The sequence below is a fragment of the Nematolebias whitei genome, chromosome 10 (assembly GCF_014905685.2).
Source record: "Nematolebias whitei isolate Nwh7 chromosome 10, NemWhi1, whole genome shotgun sequence".
Classification (NCBI taxonomy): Eukaryota; Metazoa; Chordata; class Actinopteri; order Cyprinodontiformes; family Rivulidae; genus Nematolebias; species Nematolebias whitei.
The window spans coordinates 22562853-22581080 of NC_056507.1; the positions used below are offsets into that span (position 1 = coordinate 22562853).

Consider the following 18228-nt stretch of genomic DNA (forward strand, 5'->3'; position numbering starts at 1 on the left):
AAAGTGACCTGAGGTGACGTCAGTTTGGAAACGCGCGTCGGACAGAGATTCCCTGAGTTTAACCCAGGGCAGCTGTCAACACCAGAAGTTTGCCTCATAATTACAAAATATGTCTTCAGCATTTCTTCAAGAGCCTTTTCATGATGTCACTGAAATAGTTTACCTAATTTTCCAAGTCATTCTTCTAGACATTTAAATAAAATAATACATGCAGTCTGACTGGTGTTCAGACAAAACCTTTTGCATCTTTGTTTTTTGTTGTTGTTTGTGTTTAACCGAGTGTGGACTTTGTCCAGTGCACCTACACCTCTGAGGAGTACCAGGCAGTGCAACGAGCCCTGCAGCAGAGGCTGGGACCGGAGTACATCAGTACCAGAATGGCTGGAGGAGGGCAAAAAGCAAGTCTTTGTTCGTCTTTCCCGTTTGTGACGAGCGTTCGACCCCACCCAGAGCTTCACTCTGCAGGCAAAATGCATCAAACTAACCCAGCTGTCCTTTAAACAGGTGTGTTACATTGAAGGTCACCGTGTCGTCAGCCTGGCCAATGAGATGTTTGGATACAACGGGTGGTCGCACTCCATTTCCCAGCAGAACGTTGGTACGGCTGATCATAAACTGCTGCATGACAGCATATGAAATATCAAAAGTTATTCTTTAAATTGACTGCTTTGTCTTCGCGTTTTATTATTTTTTTAACCTAAAAATAATTTTAATTTGTGCAAAGATTATAATTAAGGCCCAAAATGAATTGAGTTAAGAAGGTTTGTTAATTACAACTCAAGTGGATCCAGCTTTAACGCCAGTCAGACTCATTCTGGATATTTTCAGACTTTGTAGACCTCATCAATGGAAAGTTTTATGTCGGCGTCAGCGCCTTCATTAAAGTGCAGCTGAAGGTTAGTGAAACACTAGTTCTTTCTATAAATTGATTTATGATCACATTAAGGTTAATTGTAAGTATTTTTATTTCTTTTGGTCATGTTTTTCACGTGAATTAGTGAAAGTAGTATTTTTCCTCCAGGACGGCTCATTTCATGAGGATGTGGGCTACGGCGTCAGCGAGGGGCTGAGGTCTAAAGCTCTGTCTCTGGAAAAGGCCAGAAAGGAAGCGGTCACAGACGGCATGAAGAGGGCACTGAAGTAAGGCCGTTTACATGTTTCTATTTGGTTACTTTGCTTCGTTTTGTGCAGGAATTCTAATGTTTTAAATGGTTTTGTCATGTTGAGATGTTTCGGTAATGTCCTTGGAAACTGCATACTGGATAAACAGTACCTCTTTGCCATCAACAAGATCCCTAAACAGGTCGGAAACAACTTACTGGTTATAGGTTTATACAGATGTCATGAATTAAATCCACTAACTAATTCTTGCCTCGTCTACTCAAAGGCTCCACCTGCTCTAGATCCAGGCCAGACTAAACGTTCTGAGGGACAGCCATCGGTGGAGAAGGCCCGGTTTTGCAGTCTGGTTCGAGATGAAAATCCTGTTTCTACAGCCCGACCTGCCATGGCGTCGCTGGAACTCAGAGATTTCAACCATTCAGAGGTCCGCACTCCCAGCACCACTGGTTCTGCTTCCAGCAGGAAGAGTGAGGACATCAGCTCAAAGTAAACGCACTCAAACGCCTCTCAGGTGTCATCGTGTCATCACGCCTCTCACCTCCACTTTCCTCCTCCAAGATCTGCTGCAGACTCCGCGGACGATGCCGCGTCTGAGGCAAAAATGGACTCCAAGCAGCTGAGAAAAATGCGCCAGCAGCAGCTTCAGCAGAAGTTCAGGAGCGAGATGGAGGCCAAGAAGCTGCAGCAGAGGCAGGACCGGGTCAAGTCTGAGGAGGCCGAGGTCGCACGAAGGTCCTGCGGATCCGGTAGAAATTTTTCTGCTCTATTTCAAATTTACGCCCATGTTACAAGCCTGCTAATATTTTAATAATTTACCTAAACCTTACGAGTAATATGGTGTTTAAGGGAAAACAACATTAGAATGACATGCAAATGTCATGTTTACAGGTCAGTTTGGTTTGATCACAAATGCACTTGGCAGATATTCTTAGTTCATACTATTTAAATAAATAAATCCCTGTTTGCCACTCGGCTAACTATTTTAAATAGAATACAAATGTATCCATTTGTTTTTAAATGGTTTATTGTAACAAGCCTTTAAATACACTGTAGTTAGCAGTTTTTTGTTTATAAAGGTAAAATGTTCTCTTATACAGCTTGTAATATATTAGTAAGTAAAGTTTATTCATATAATACTTAAAAAAATAAAATCACAAAATGCTTCAAAACAAAATGTAAAAAAATTTAATAGAAATTATTACAATGAAAAAGAGTAGATAAAATCCAATCATTGTAATGTCAAAAAGATCTTTAATTAAAGGAAGTCTGATTAAAAAAGCCTTAAGCTGCTTTTTAAATAAGTCCTAAGTATTTATTATTTTTTTCCAATCAACAGATTTAAAAGAGCGAGTTTCATATCAGGTCTGAGAAACTGCTCATAGATTTTGGTTAGAGTTGAAGTTTGTGGCTTTAATTATTTAATATAAGGTGTTGTTGCATTCGATTTAAAAAGTCATGAGCCTAAAGAAAGTATCTTCATATAAAATGTAACAATGGCTCATTTTGCACCTTCAGCTCGTCTGTTTCTGCTCCTCAGGAGAAGATGGTGCCCCTGCCATCAGCACGTCTGAGAAGCAGAAGCTCAGCTCCAGGAACACGACAGGTGCTGAAACAACTCCATGTTTGATCACAAGGTGTTTTACTCTTCTGATTTTTGTTTTTCCTGCTTCTCTGCAGATGATCCCGAGCTCTGGGACTTTTCTCTGGATGGGATCGAGGATCTGGACGGTCCTGCGGGCGAACCTCCTCCCAAAGGGATCCGGCCCGGCACTCCTGGGAGCCACCAGATGCAGACGCGCAGGAAGACTCCTCAGAGAGCCTGCAGCAGACCTCCGGAGGCCCCGGTGAACCACAGAGCGCACCACCAGAACCATCATCAGGGACACGGTGAGGCTTCAGTCTGGATGAGCGAGCCGCCGGCTGAGTTTAATCTAACATTTATTTCTTCTCCGAACCTTCAGGTGAAGTCTACAGCCCACACAGACAAGGACAGACGATAAAAAAACGCCGGCTGGACTCTTGAGCTTTACACCTCTGTTCACTTTAAACTGTAACTTTAAGTTTATTTATTTTGTATCATCTATGCACTAAAGGACAGCTGCAAACATTCAACCCCTTTTTTTTTTTTTTGTACTTTGCTGCTTCTTTTTTACTGATGGGGGGGAAAAAGTAACGTGCTCAACGGCAAAGCTCTTTAAACATGATGCGCCATAATAAAAAAGTCTTGCATTTGATATTTTTATTTGTTTTTACATTTTGTACAATGTGAAAAACACAAAAACAGACAAAATCACAGGAAGTCAGGGGAGATCTGAAATGAGAGTAACTGTCAGTGGCCTCAAACGGTAATGTACGGAGACGGCCGAATATCAGAGAACAGCGAGAATCAACTTTTGCAGTTTTGTGCTGTACAGTGGCTAATTGTCAAACGGTTGTCATTTGTAAGATTAAACACCAGTGAAGCTAACATGCAGAAATTGTTGATGATCTGATGCTGAAGTTGTGCCTGTGACATTCAAAAGAAGCTGAACATCTTAATACTCACTAAAGGAAAAACATTCTGATATCAAAAACAAAGATGGCAACACCTCTTCAGCATGCAAATGTTTTCAATACTCCTCACTCCCTGTAAGACGGTAAACATTGCATATTCTGCATTGCAGCAATTCACTTTTTTCTCTAGAGAAGATAATTCGATCTACAAGCAGACAAAAAGAGTCACGACGACAGCATGGCACTCTTGGAAGGTGGTGAGACAACAGCTGAGTCAGCAGGAGGACTTTTGAACCTTTGTACAGCTCACTCGCTACTCGAACACGTGCTTCTATGAAATTTTTAATAATAAATCCACAAAAACAGATGTCAGCAAAAAAATCCTTGTTCCCACGAGTCAAATATATATAAATACACAGCTGATTACACAACCAACACAAATGTAAATGTAGAGGAAAAGAAACGTTTCCACGTTACTCCATGTGCTCTTTGTTCTGCAGTCCTGGCCTCGGGTTCAGTGTTAACGAGTTCTGAACTGGTGTTTACTTCGCGTTCTGGTTTAGTTAACTGGTTAATTTGTGGCTGCCTGACTAGATGGGAGCTGGAACTTATTAGTGAGGATGCAAGGCACTAAAGTGTTCCTCGTGTTTGCAGAGTGCATGTGCATTTCGAGTGGGTCACCACAAGCGTACTTTAGTGACTGAGAACTATGAAAGCGTTTACTTCACTTCAGCATATATTTACAAAAGAATAGAAAATGGGTGCAGGGCAGTCATAGGACAGCTTAATAAATGGCAGGATTACTCCTGCGTTGTGAGAAGGATATTAATAACAACCCTGCAATTGCACTTTTTTATATTTCTCTAACAACATGTTGTTTAACAACCTTAATAATAATTACAGTGAAACAACATCAAAATCTGATGGCTGAATACAGGTCCATAGAGAACATCGTCTGCTGTATTAAATATATGCTTACAAAAACAGACCACAGATAAAGGAAACCCCGCACACTTGTGATGCGAGAGGTCACAGTTAAATGTTAGTAGAATATTTTGTGTGACGTGACTGCAGTCTTTCTGCACGAGTCATAAAAGTGGGAAAACTCACCATTAAACTGAAATCCTTCTTAAATACTTTCCTGATAGTAATAATAAAAATGTTTCTAGGATATGATAAGCAAACTCTACAGTTCATATCTCACAGCTGAGCCCAGAGAGAAGTGGTTTCATGTTTCTATTTGTATAATAGGGGAAAAAAAATAAAAAGACTAAATTCATCACCCTGTCCACACTCAGTTTGGGAACTTCAGCAGCGTCATCTCGTCAGTTGCAAACAAATGGTGGTCAACACCAGGACAATGCTCTTACATGTGGCAGAGCCACTGGCTTATATGTAAATCTGTATGATAAAAAAAAAACAACTTAAATCACAATGACATCATACTTTCACAGACAGAAATATGTTAAATACAGAATCATAACCCCAATGAAGACATCTCTATGTACAAAGCCAATGTCTAAATGTGTTTGGGAATTAAGGCCACAGTTACAAAGGGACAGTTTATGTACTTCACAATTATTGCGTTTTTCTTAGTAGTCTCTGGGATCTAGTCACTGCCAACCCTATGAATCCTTCTGCCTAACGTACCAAATCTTTCCTTCGAACACTACACGACAACTTGGACAAACTGCCCCCGCTCTCATTCCACTTTCTGTACACTCACATTCTCTCTCAGAGACAACTTTGCTTTTCCTCTCAAGTCGTTCAACCAGGTTAATGTTCAGCTGAATGTCTGTATGACGCTAACTCAACAGGCTTCAGTCCCAGCTTGGTTTAAAGTCCAGACATTTACGGGTGTGAACTACGATCCCCTCCATATCTTCTCCCCTTCAAAAGGAATGACATAACAGCAACGTCTGCTTTCAAAATACACCTTTGGCTGCTTTTGGTCATGCCTTTGGTGCAATACATTACAGGGTACTAGCACCCGACCCGTCACAGCTTGTTTCCACAGCTAACGGCAGGATAAGTGTGGGACGTTTGTGCTGCGAATGGATATATTGCACTCTTCTGCCAATTACCAGACAGACTTAATTCTACCTGAGGGCTCAAACCACACAGCTCAACTCTTTACCAGAAATAATACACAAATGATAGAAGTTGAAATAAAAAAGCACGATACAAAGTCAACTAATCAGCAAAATGCAAAGAGAGGCCGTGGTTCTCAATTAATGACTGTCTGTCTTCTCTGCCCCATATGGCTCTTCATCTCAGCTCGAGGACTTGGACTGGGCTACGTAGGCCTCGGGTTGGTTCCTCCATGGCTGGCTGACATCTGGTTAGTTGGTGCTGTTGCCACGTGGTAGCCCTGGTGCATTGAGACGGAGGCTGTTGTGGGCGGCTGGTACTGTTTCAGTGGCTGTGTTGGGTTATGCACGCTGACCTGGCACGTGCCTGTGGGTCCTGCCCACTGAGGAGCACTGTAGGAGGCAGAGGCATATCCAAAGCCTGGGGCAACTGGGCCGAGAGAGCCTTTACGTGGCCCCAGGGATGCTGCGGGATTGCTTGCGTTAGGCAGATGAGTGATGGTGGTGGACGTACTGTTGGAGGGTGGAGGGGCCGAGCAGAGGTAGCCTGGAGCAGAGAATTTACGACCCATGTTGCCTGGAGGGATAATCTGTAAAATCATAAGTAAGCGTTAGCACAAAAATATTAAACACAGAAACAAAGTTGTGACAGTTTTTTTAATGCTTACTTCATGTCCAATGGCTGCAGGCGCTCCAGTTTTAGGCCCCTTTTTGCACTGGGAGAGACTCATGGCATCTCTGGCCCAATTATCCACTAGTTGGTGCAGGTCGTCAGTAAAGGTGCCCTTGGACTTCTGAGTGTGAGAGGCAGGAGGAGCATGTCCAGCGCCCAGGGACATAGAAGTAGAGACGTTCTGACAGCAGCCTGATCCATTTGTGGAGCTGGTTCCACCTAATCCTTGAAACACAAGATGGAAGTACAATATATATATATATATATATATATATATATATATATATATATATATATATATATATATATATATATATATTTTTAGGACTTAAGCTTTATTGACTTTCCATAAAGAAAAATACATTGCAGTTCCACACATAACATAGCACATGCTAAACTGTGGTTCGTCCTTGTCAATTCTCTGGAACAAAATGTCCAAAACAGTTATCAAAGATTACTTAATAAAGCAAATAAATAAAAAATAAACGTACAAGTACAAGAAAATCTATTATGGAGTCAAACGTGTAAAACAGGTGCTTTAACATACCAGTGGCGCAACTACTGAGGCTCGGCAAAGATGGAGAGGATGCGAGTTGTTCTGTGGATGTCCCGCTTACTGCTGAGGGCAAACTGCGCTTTGGAGAGGACTCTGGTCCATGACCTCCAGCTGAGGAACCAATTCAGGATCAAAATATATCAGAAACAGAAAACACTTGAACGTTCTGGGGGTGGGGATCTATGAATGGCATTAAAGTGAATTTATTAAAAGGAGCCAAAATAGTGAATTCACAATGCTAACCTGAGTGTGTGGGACTGGGCTGTCCACTACTGCGAGATTTGTGGCTCTTGCTTTTGAGCCTACGTCGGCCTCCAGCCATCGCCACAGCAGGAGAAAAGACTAATGGAGGGGGGTGTTTTCCCATCCGTGAGTACAGGGCCTCTATCTCATCTTTCTGTCGAGCCTGCAAGGCTTGAATCTCCACCATATGTCTGCAGGAAGTACAACAGAAACTGTGTCAGGAAGGCGAGTCTTAACCTAAAGGAGAGTTTTTCTGAAACACGACAAATCAGTGACGCACTTTTCTCTAAGATGACTTATTTCCTTTTTGAGGGCTTCGTCCTCAGTTTCAGAGTCGTCGTCGTCGTTGTCACTGCTGTAATGGGGATGTGTATTTTGAGGGTCAGAGGTCGAGGATGAGGGGCTATTTTGCAAACTATGTGATGGACTGGAAATTGGTGCAGGGGCAGGAGTCACTGCAGGGAATAAAATAAAATATAATTAGTATGTTAAAAAGATAAAACATCACACCTAAAATATATACATTCTTTCATTCCAACAAATTTAGTAGTAAAAGTAGATTTAAGAGCAAATTTTAGCTAGATGACTAATTGCTCTCTTCAGTACTTCATGCTGCCATCTTTGTAGTTGAATATATTTACAAAGGACATCCTGTAACATACAAGATGGCATTATATTTAATTATATATTTAAAGAGTTTACTGAAAGAAAGGCTTTACAGTAGTTTACCAGGGCTGGCTACTTTGAACTTGTTTTGAACTTGCTACACACCTGTGACAAAGAATCGTCCCACTTTAGAGGCAGCGGACGGCTCAGCTGGAGCGATGCTGGTCTTGGACACTTGGAAACGTCCGATACTTGTGGTCTGACCGGCAGAGAGAGAAGCGGCTCCATCGGTTTCGCCTGAATCTTTAGGTAAAGGTGATGACCTGTGGAGTGTATTTTCTGGACTTGAGGGCGAAGAGGAGGATGAGGTTGAAGAAAAAGAAGACGTAGAGGATGGTGTAAGGGATGAAGAAGAAACTACAGTGTGTGGATTTGGAGCACTGCTGGGTTCTTCATCAGGTGGAACAGAAGTCTGTGCAACAGAGAAAACCCACAAGGTTTTAGGAAGTTCAGCTGTTTGAGACCAGTTTAACAAGATTAATTCTGAGAAATGGCTCAAACTCACGTTGTCACTTTCTTCACTGAAACCTGCTGCTGGAAGCTGGACACCGTCACCCGGTTGTATGGTTTCTGGACTTAGAGCTCTTCTCAGCTGGGCATCTAAACTTTCCTGAAGCTGTTGTGACTGGATTCACACACACAGAAAACCAGAACATTTATAACACACCCTACGCACCCAATAACCATGAAAAATCTAAACTATGAAAACCATCAAGCACCTCAATAAATCGAAGCAGTGAGTCAAGGTAAATTTGGTTTAGGACCTACTAAAGGTTTAACAAAATGGCTTAATGCAAATTTAAGGCCAACAATATAAAGTTCAAGTTATTTATTCATCCTGTGAGTTCATATAAACGGGGCTAAAACAATTCATTGAAATATTTCAGCTCAAACATTAGAAATAAATCATAATGTTCATACTTTGAAATATTCAGTAGTCAAGATTTTCCCTTCACTAGCTGAGCCAATATGGGATACTTTTAGTTTATTCACAAAAGAGATATAAAACAGAAACGTTTCTCTTAATAGAGTTTTTAAAAAATTGGCAGCGTTGTTCAAGTTTGTAACTCAGTTCCAGTAAGAGCTTACAGTAGTCCTGATTAGAAACAGAGGAACCACTGCAGTGAACAACTAACAAGAGCTGGTGTTTCTGAGTGAGGGCAGCCGAAGCCACAACTGGAGGATTTGAACGACATTTAGAAAAGACAAATGTTTTCAAATTTTACAAAGACTTATGCTGGCAGAATAAACGAGACACATTTTTTAAATAAATGTTGAAGGCTATGCAGTCAATCAGTGTCATTTTCATATGTTTTGGCCTTAATTCAGATATTCTGGCAAGAGAATTATTAGATTAAGAACATTTTTAGAACATTGATTATTTCCTAATTTTTAATCTGTAAAACAGGATCTCACTTGATGGGGTCCAGGAAATGGAGGTATAACTTCAGAGGATGGTGTAGCAGACGGATCAAAATCTGTTGGTAAAGTCTGAAAACGATAACAAATAAATAAATAAATAATAATACCAAAACTACTTACCACAAATATATGCTGGATTTATCTGTAGGTGCTGCACTGTCCACATACCTGTGACCGGGCCTTGGAGGGAGGAGTCTGGGCATGTCCTGATGGTGTGGTTGTGGAGCCCACAACACCTGGTACTCCAGAACTGACGGGAAGATTAGATGGGGGCACCACGGTGGTTCCAGGAGGAGGGGAGCAGGTTCCAGGAGGAGGAGAGGATGTGCCTGTGTTCTGACTGGCTTCCACGGACACCGAAGAGGTGCTCTGGTCTTTAAAGAGCGAGCGTAGCTTCATGTCTAAGGCTTGGATGTCATCTCTGCCAGCTGACTTAGACTGGACCTCAGCCCCCTCTGACTCTACGGGCTGCGACTGGATCTGGGTCTGATTGGGTAATGAAGTAGGAGGCTGGGGCTGAGAAGATGTAACAGCACCATTAAAAGCTTGTTGCTCTGAAGCTCCAACACTGCTGGATGTACCAGAAGAGACAGTGGTACTGTTTGACTGAGGTCCAGGTACTGAAGGAATAGTAGTCAATGTTGATGGAGGGGAAACCGTGGAGGATGAAGACGGGATGCTAGTAGACGGTGGAACCTGTGGGTGAGCTGTTTCATTTGAAGTCTGAGGTGGAGGACTAGAATCACTGATTCCAGTTTGGGACTGAGCTGAAACTGGTGAAGGTGAAACCCTTCCAGCTGAAATGGGTGGTGACGATGTTGCAGTAGACGTGACAGAAACGGGTTGAGAAGCAGTGCTAGTGGTGGAAACCACAGCTTCCAGGGGGGATGAGATACTGCTAGAGTTTGGACAAACATCAGTGGATGGCTCTGGTTCAGTAGTAGAAGGATCGAGGGTGTTACTTCGGTCTACACGAGCCTGCCTGACTTTAATGAAAGCTTGCTGGAGAATTCCAGATGGAGCAGAGAGAGAAAGACCCAAAGGAGCTTAAAAAAAAAAAAAAAAAAGCAAAAAAAAAGTTGGTTTTACTCAAATATGTATAAAAAAATTTGTAATCAACACAAATTTGAAATCAAATTACTCCCTTACTAGACATAGGTTCATCACCAATGGACGTGTTTGCAGAGGGGGCTCCAAAGAACTGTTCTCTAAGACGAGACTCTGGGACTGGGCTGACTATGAACCTCCGTCCTGCTGAATGAACCACCTGAGTGGTAGTACTGGGGGAAATGCCTGAATAAATAAACATATTAGGTGTTATTGAAAACAAGTTAAAAAAATAATAATTGAACACTGTTTAAACTTTAATTGGCTTTAGTTTGTTCACCTGGCACCATGGGAATAGTCAGCTCAGGCTGTTGTTGGTCATTAATCTGCAAAGACAAAAATGTAGACAAAAGCATCTTCTCTTTCAGTAGGTAAGGATTAAAACTTGTTATATTTCATGAATAAAGTGTTGGGTTGTAAATACCTGGGGGAAGCCTTCCTTCATCCTCTCTCCTTTCTCATCAGCCATTTCTATGACCTCCCTGACCTGCTCTATGAAAGACTCGCGCTCGCTCTCTAAGATGAACTCACTTTCAACCTAAACAAGGAGCAAAAGCAGTTTAGAAACTAGAACATACACTGGAAAATAAATAATCCTCATTCTTTATACACTTTAATATTGGTTGAAGTAGCAAATATAAGATCACTGACATCATTTGTAAGTGTCCTTTGTTCAGTGACATTTATTTTGTTGCCATTTAAAAGGACTATGTTAAAGATAGCCTAAACATTTACTGCAAAAATACAGAAGTTTAGTGTGTATGAAAGAACATTTAACAAAAAAAAAAAAAAAAAAAATTCATTACCATAATCTGTGCAATCTCCTCTGGATTATCGCCATCAAGATCAAATTTGAAGGTCACCATCTTCCTGTTGTGTGTTTCCAGTTGGCACTCTGCTACTCTGTCTCCCACATTAGAAATCTGCAAAAGATTTAGGTTGAAACTGTTCAATGACAAGAGCATCATGAGCAGAATTAATGGAAAACATAAGGACAAATACTTACACTGAGAACATTTAGCTTGGCCCTTGTGGTCTTGTCATGACGAGAGCGGCTGCGAACAGATCGTCGCTGATGGCGCTTCATTGAGCGCCCCTCGTGGCGACCCCCTGACGTAGAGTTTCCTTCATTACCATCGCTAAGACCTGAAGCAGCATCTGACAAGCAGCTGAAAGAGAAACAAGTATTGAGCAATATGTTTAATGTTTCTGAAAGTCTATTTTTTTGGGGGGGAAAAAAACAAAAACAAAAAAACAATATGAACCATCTTACCTTTCTGCAGATGGTGGTGCCAGGACAGAAGGCCCTGCTGGCTGCTCCACTGGTGTTGACGGAGGAATAGTCCCAGAACCCTGAAACACAAACATAAAAATCCTGAACAACTGGGAACTTGATCTTAAAACTAGATCGGACCACCTAAAATCTCATGATTTGCATATAGGCACGAACACATAATGTGAAAATTGACACAAGAAGTCTCAGTGGCTTCCATTCAGTTAATTCTGTTATGCTCATTCATAATAATGGTTTAAATTAAATCGACTTGTTTTATCCATAACAACCACCAGATGGGGCTGTGTTACATGAAGGAGACACCATTTAGCTGTACAGCTGTGCAATGTTTATATTTTATTAATTAGTTATTTCTGTGCTCATATAGAAAATCAGTTGAGCCATTACATTTTATTGTTATTCTAAATTCAACCTATGGCTTTGAGTGTAATTGTAACAAAGGTGATACATGACATATCCTTATGTGGCCAATTTGAGGAACAGCAAACTGAAATGGTTTTCTTTAGCATTTAAGTTCAAATTTGAATTCAAATTCTTGCAAATTTCAAAATATGTTTTAATTTATTTAAATGTAAATAAAAAGAAAATAGTGGAGTAAGGATTGCCCAGCTCAAGTTTATGGGAAGAATAATATTCTAATGAGGCATCACTGTTTACATCAACATAAAAACATGCACCATAAAATGTTTTCTTAAAACACAACCAAACACATACTTCTAGGAACAGGAACCATTTAAGGAGGAAATCAAGCTGACATACTACAACCCACAAGACTTGTCTTGTGCTCTGTAAAATACCTGCAGAACAGAGAGGCACGAGGCCTGATAGAGGAAGTATAGGTGCTCTGCGTTGATTGGTGGAGACATGATAGGACTTGGATCACTGGCCCAAGACTAAGTCATGCAAGAACAATGAGCAGCATGCAGTGAAAAAAAAAGAAGACAGGCAGAAAAGTGTGTTGCATGTTCAGAAGAAAAAAAAATTAGAAGAATTTTCAAAACATGGTCAGCATGAGATTTGGTTAAGCAATGGAGAAAAAAAAACGAGTTAAAGGCACACATATTGGTCAGCAATAACATTATGACCAGCCAGTAAATAAATAATATAGAGGTCTCTTGTTGGCCATTCAAACAGCTGACAGCTTAGGGCAGACAAAGAACATCAGAGATTTGTTCTGGAGTATTTGGTGCCAAATAATCAGAGATCCTTTAGCTCTTGTACATAGTAAGAAGGGAACTTGGTGGGTTGAGCTGAATGTCTAAATGTATATTTTCCCAGCCCAAAAATAAAAATATAAACTTTTGAAACAATATAAACTATTTTTGGACTATGTTCTAATGTTATGGCAGATTTATTTATGACAGAATTTGTGTTGGAAGTAAAATTAAATCAATTTCCATGTAAATTACTGGCAGGAGCCTTTGTACCTGCAGCTGCTGAGCTCCTGGTTGTGGCTGTGAACTGCTGCTTTCTGGCTGCTGCTGTGGGAGAGACGGCTGAGTGGACTGGGGCAACACAACTTGCTGAGAGGGAGTCTGTAAGGATAAAAACAAATAAACATAAAAAAACAGAATTAGGCAACTGTTAAAACTCAAAACTAAAGAATGCAGTAATACTGGTTTTTAGGTCCCTTTGAGAGAAACTGGGTTCTTTCTAAGCTATAGAAAGTTCCTTAGGTGCTCCTCGAGTCAACATGCTCTTACCTGCTGGACAACATTGCATAAAATAAATAAAATTAATTTAGAGTTCATCCATCTGAAACTGTTGTGGCAAGGAATTCTTCATCATAAACCTAATTAACATTTCATAGAAATTTAATTTGTATGCTAATCCTCACTATGTGCAAGTTTGTTTCTATAAATCCCATTGTTCAACTTCGGGTCCTGTGGGTATGGGCAAGTAGAAAGTTAAGAGACCATCATACAAATCTGTACAGATAAGTTGAATGTTTAGTTTGCAATAATATCCTACTCATTACGCTGATCCTGTGTTAAAAGACTGTAGCAGAATGGGACACTGCATCTACCTGAAGGGGAGGCGATGGTTGGTAGTAAACTCCATACTACAAGAAACAAAACATAGCACAGGGTAAGAGTAGTAAACTATAAAAAGGAAACTAAGTAACCGGAATGGGAGGAAAAGACAACCGGGAAACCAAGAACTTATGGTGAAACATTTCCTAAAGCAAAGAATCTGGGCTTTATGAAATAGACTGAGGGACAAAAAGGGCTTTACATCAAATGATTAGGATTTATTTTTGCAGCAGTGATATGCAAGTATTTATGAAGTGTTCACCACAATGTTGACAGCTGAGTTTTTGTGCCATAGATTTGACTTGGGTGAAGTCAGTGACATAATCATTGTCATACGGCGCAGAACTTCTCTTAATAAATATGACGCGCAGCATAAAACATACCTGCGAAGGTGCCCCCGCAGCAGACTGGCTGGTGGAGACAACCTCAGGCTGAACACCTTGCATCTGAAGAGGAACCAAAACAACAAACATGCTAAAAATTAAGTCAATATGAAAATGCAAGCAGTGCAGGTGCTATTCTTACAAACTTAAACCGGCATATCAAGTTGGATCATTTCATAAATAGTACCTGAAATTCTCATCAGGTAGAACTATTTTCAGCAAGGTGTGGGTGGAAGAGGTTTACAGCAGTCATTCATAACTAGTTTTTTGTTTTTTTACTTGTACTTTATTTCCAGAGCATTTTTCCTTCCAGAAAATAAACAAAGGTCCTTTTAAGTAGCAAGTCAGTGCAGGGATGACATTCACAATCAATTCAAAAATACTTTATTTATCCCAAAGGGAAATTAAATGTTGTTGTAACTCATCATCCTGGTTTCATTAAAAAGTTGTTATAGATGCTGATGACTGTGGGCCGGAAGGATCTTTTGTAGCGGTCTGTCTTACAGCGGATCTGAAGGAATTGGTTGCAGATGTTGATCCGTCTACTTGGACTTGGTGGATTTCTCAGTCTTCTTGGGCAGGAGGACCGACTGAATGTTGGTCAGAACTTCTCTCTGAGTGATGGTCACTCCTCTCAGCAACTTGTTGAACTCCTCCAAATTGTGGACAGCCAGCTGCAGGTGTTTGGGGATGATCCTGGTCCTCACGCTGTCACAAGTTGTGTTTCCAGCCAGCTCCAGGATCAGGCACTTAAGTACTGTCGCCAAGTAGACAGGAATGCACCCATGGCACCTCCTTTTCTACTCATTGGGATTTGGGGCTGTAGTTGAGGTATTATTTGAGCTTGTGAGATTTCAATCAGCTGCTCAGTTATAAAAAAAAAACCCACCTCATTGTTATGGTTATGCATCATAACAAATATCCAAAAGTAAAAAGGTTTCAATGAAAATCCTTCCAGCTGCACAGCATCTGATCCCAGAGGAAACACTCATTAAAAAAAGGGATTTACATCCAGAAAAAGAGGAATGAAGTTTTCAAAAGCAATATCTCAGAATGAACGAATGCAACAGAGCTACTCCAACATGCAGCCACCTTGAGCAGCGCAATTATAGAATGATGGCAGGTGTGAGATCTGATTTTATGCAACAAGGTTTTTCCTTTTTTTTTTTTTTTTTTAATCAAAAAGGATGCTGAAGACTACTGCAGATAAATACGTAGGGCTAAATGGGAGAACAACCTAAAACTACAATTGAATGCATTTGAAAACAAAAGTAGTACTAACTACAATGATTATAAGAACTAGAAAAAGCGTTTTGATATGCAATAAAAGTTCTCACCCCTTGTAGTTGTGTTGGTTCATTTGGCATCTGTGAGCATGATGCCTGCGGCTGAAGATGCTGACTGGTTGAACTGTAGGATACTCCAGGCTGAGGGGGCAGGGTCTCAGGAAGCACAGAAGAACCAGGTAATCTGTCTCCCATGTCCCAAGCTGTAACAGCAAACAAAAAGATGAACAGAATTGTAACCTCAATTTTCAGAAACTAAAACAATGAACTTGTAATCAGTAAGATTCTTAAATATTTACTTCCTCCGGTGTGCAGCTGCTGGTCAGTCTCAGGTTCCTCATTCTCTGGCTGGACACCACTCACACTCTGACCCTGAACTGGGACTTGCCCAGCTGACTGTGGTACATAAGAGATCCCCTGTGACATGCCAATCAGTTGAGTGGATTGAGCAGCGCTGTAGTTAGAGTTCTGAAGGTTTTGCAAAGAAGCTGGTTGGGCACTAATCTGAGAGCTTTGCTGGTTTGGTTGTGGAGAAACGTATGAAGCGGACTGTGGCACTGGTTGTGACTGAGGAATCTCCACACAGGACGGCTGGCCTGGTTGCTGTGATATCGACTGATTCTGAGCCTCCTCTTCAAGCTTTCTCTTCTCCTGATCTTCTCTGACCTTCAACATAATCAGTGAGAAATGCATCAAAATCCACCAATGTTGACAAGGAACAAAACCATCAAAGTGCACAGACAAACACCAACTGAATAAAACAAATTCAACACACATGGAACACAAACCCTCATGACGAACATGAACTAACCTGCTGTCGCTGTGCCCTCTTGCGCCTAATTAAAGACACCCTATCCTTAATGGCTTTTGCAATAGTCTTGTGGTCACCTTCACAAACATAACCAGATTCAACCTGTAGAAAACAGACACACAATCAGTGATGAACTTAAGTACCGGTACTAAGATAATAAACCCATTTTTAATCAGTAGCCCTTTTTACACAGCTGTCCCAAAAACAAACAAACAAACAAACAAAAAAACCTTTGTTTACATTTATGCTATGTGTGTTTGTTTGTAGTCTCTTTTACACAAAAAATATTTCAGCCTTGTGATTGCTTCCATTGCCAGGTCAGCAGTGAATCAAATGCAACATTAACTTAACCCTGTAGTTCTGTCTTCAAATTAATTCACAAGAAACCAATGTGCAAGAAAAGGCACATCAGCCCTGTCTTGAAAGGAGCTGTGTCAAAAAGGCTATTCATGGTAATAAATCAGTTCAATTCACCATTTCCTGAGCCACATCCTCTGAGACATCTTTGTTGAGGTCAAAAGAAAACTCAATGGCTTCGTTGTCTTTGTACTTCCCCTTAAGTTTCTTTATATCCTCAATTCTCAGCCACAACTTAATTGCCTCCATTTCACCATCATCCTCTTCTGCCAGCTCTACTCGTACACCTGTATCTTCCTGGAAGAATGCATGGTTCAGAAGGTCTTTGATGGAGTATCTAAAAGGATGAAAAAAATTGTAGTGAGCAAATGATGATTTTCCTGAAGAAGCAAATACCCAGAACTTATAAAATGTGTTGTTTTAAAGTTTGAGACCTCTCATTCTTGTTCTGTCGTATACATCCCTCGATGATCTCCTTCACTTCAGGAATGGCCACCTTGTCAAAACTGCCTGGCTTCACCCCCTAAAGAAAACACAGAACCCTAAATAATAACTACCTTCCAACTCTAACCTTTTCTATGTCTGGAGAATACCGGTACCTCACACACTTTGTCTCAAACTAAACTTGACTGAGGCAACAGAAAACAGATCTATTTGTCTGGTATAATTTCAAAATTGCATCCAAAATAAATGTTGTTTAAACCAAATTATTTTTATAAGACTTATTTTTCGTAAATTAAACTAAATGTTTTTATATCCGCATATGCTTAGATTTGTAAAGGTCAGACATGGAGAATGATCTTTAAAAAATTACTGAAAGTCTATCTAATGTGCAACAAAGGAAAAAAATAAGAGAAGGTCTTAAGACAGATGACAGAGGAAAAGTGATGATAGAAGACTCTAGAAACATGAAGCATAAATTACTGACCATTTCAAAAATATTTCAACAAGATGTGCATGAATAAATATGCATGTATCTGATGCACTTACTTCCTTTCAGACAAGATTACATGACTGCAAGGAAAATAACATGACTGTTTTCTGAGCCTGCTTATAATCTACCAGGTCTAAGTTCTATATGCCTACTTAACACTGATTCAGAATAATAAAAAAAAGATAGAAAGAAAAACTAAGTAAAGCAAAGGTTGTTTTTATTTTTGGTGCAAAAATCACATTTTCTATTAAGGTAGGAGTGAATTGAGGACAGAATGAAAGATAAACCAAAGAGTGTCAACAGGAATGAAAAATGATTCCAGAGACAATTGCCTTCTTGGTACATAGGAGGAGGTGAAGGCATGGCTGAGGCGTGACGTGGAGGGTTGAAGAGAAGACTTACGCTGGTTACTCTGCGGTAGATCTGTGCAGCGTTCTGGCACTCTGAGTAAGGGTACTCTGAGGTGGCCATCTCCAGCATGCACATTCCAAAGGCATAAACATCCACTGACTCGTCGTACTTCTCTTCATACATCTCTGGCGCCATGAACTCAGGGGTACCTTAAATCAAAACAACTATTCAGAACTCTCGAACTCCCTTACTGACTGAGTGGGCTTCTCACAACCCAATGCCCCTCTGCTCCTCTAACCCATGGGGGTTGAGGAAGAAGAGGATGAGAAGAGTGACCAGCCTGCTGACATCTCCTGGAGTAGAACCTGTGAGGTGAAAGTTGGAGGATAGAAAAAAAAAGGAAAGCA

General features: G+C 40.7%; 2 protein-coding genes across 3 annotated transcripts in view; one reads left to right on the forward strand and one right to left on the reverse strand.

Annotated features, from left to right (window-relative positions):
- Positions 1–534: 534 nt before the first annotated feature.
- rad52 (RAD52 homolog, DNA repair protein) lies at positions 535–3145 on the forward strand. Its single transcript, XM_037682818.1, has 9 exons — positions 535–598; positions 829–896; positions 1022–1140; positions 1228–1303; positions 1388–1608; positions 1681–1868; positions 2663–2725; positions 2800–3009; positions 3084–3145. Exons 1-9 carry the CDS (start codon positions 550–552, stop codon positions 3143–3145), a joined length of 1056 nt encoding a protein of 351 aa, XP_037538746.1. The 5' UTR covers positions 535–549.
- Positions 3146–3617: 472 nt separating this feature from the next.
- The window catches only part of wnk1a (WNK lysine deficient protein kinase 1a), a 34624-nt gene continuing 20013 nt past the window's right edge, over positions 3618–18228 (reverse strand). Inside the window, exons 4-26 of one of the 2 annotated variants that reach the window (XM_037683468.1) lie at positions 17873–18030; positions 16971–17059; positions 16654–16873; positions 16180–16281; positions 15668–16034; positions 15420–15571; positions 14083–14145; positions 13094–13201; positions 11646–11725; positions 11379–11541; positions 11179–11295; positions 10797–10910; positions 10653–10698; positions 10433–10558; positions 9434–10311; positions 9260–9334; positions 8349–8468; positions 7949–8255; positions 7458–7632; positions 7178–7368; positions 6926–7045; positions 6374–6603; positions 3618–6295 (exon numbers count right to left, since the gene is read on the reverse strand). In XM_037683468.1, the coding sequence (XP_037539396.1) occupies positions 5912–6295; positions 6374–6603; positions 6926–7045; positions 7178–7368; positions 7458–7632; positions 7949–8255; positions 8349–8468; positions 9260–9334; positions 9434–10311; positions 10433–10558; positions 10653–10698; positions 10797–10910; positions 11179–11295; positions 11379–11541; positions 11646–11725; positions 13094–13201; positions 14083–14145; positions 15420–15571; positions 15668–16034; positions 16180–16281; positions 16654–16873; positions 16971–17059; positions 17873–18030 (4385 nt within the window). In that variant the 3' untranslated portion in view covers positions 3618–5911. Of the gene's footprint in view, positions 6296–6373; positions 6604–6925; positions 7046–7177; positions 7369–7457; positions 7633–7948; positions 8256–8348; positions 8469–9259; positions 9335–9433; positions 10312–10414; positions 10559–10652; positions 10699–10796; positions 10911–11178; positions 11296–11378; positions 11542–11645; positions 11726–13093; positions 13202–14082; positions 14146–15419; positions 15572–15667; positions 16035–16179; positions 16282–16653; positions 16874–16970; positions 17060–17872; positions 18031–18228 lie in introns of both variants that reach the window. The other variant, XM_037683467.1, reaches the window with a different exon arrangement.

What these genes read in the sequence shown, in the direction of transcription:
- rad52 (XM_037682818.1), top strand. Translation starts at nt 550, where the DNA reads ATGTTTGGATACAACGGGTGGTCGCACTCCATTTCCCAGCAGAACGTT. An exon ending in CATTTCCCAGCAGAACGTTG is followed by an intron (nt 599 to 828) that starts GTACGGCTGATC and finishes GGATATTTTCAG; the next exon opens with ACTTTGTAGACCTCATCAAT. An exon ending in AGTGAGGACATCAGCTCAAA is followed by an intron (nt 1,609 to 1,680) that starts GTAAACGCACTC and finishes TCCTCCTCCAAG; the next exon opens with ATCTGCTGCAGACTCCGCGG.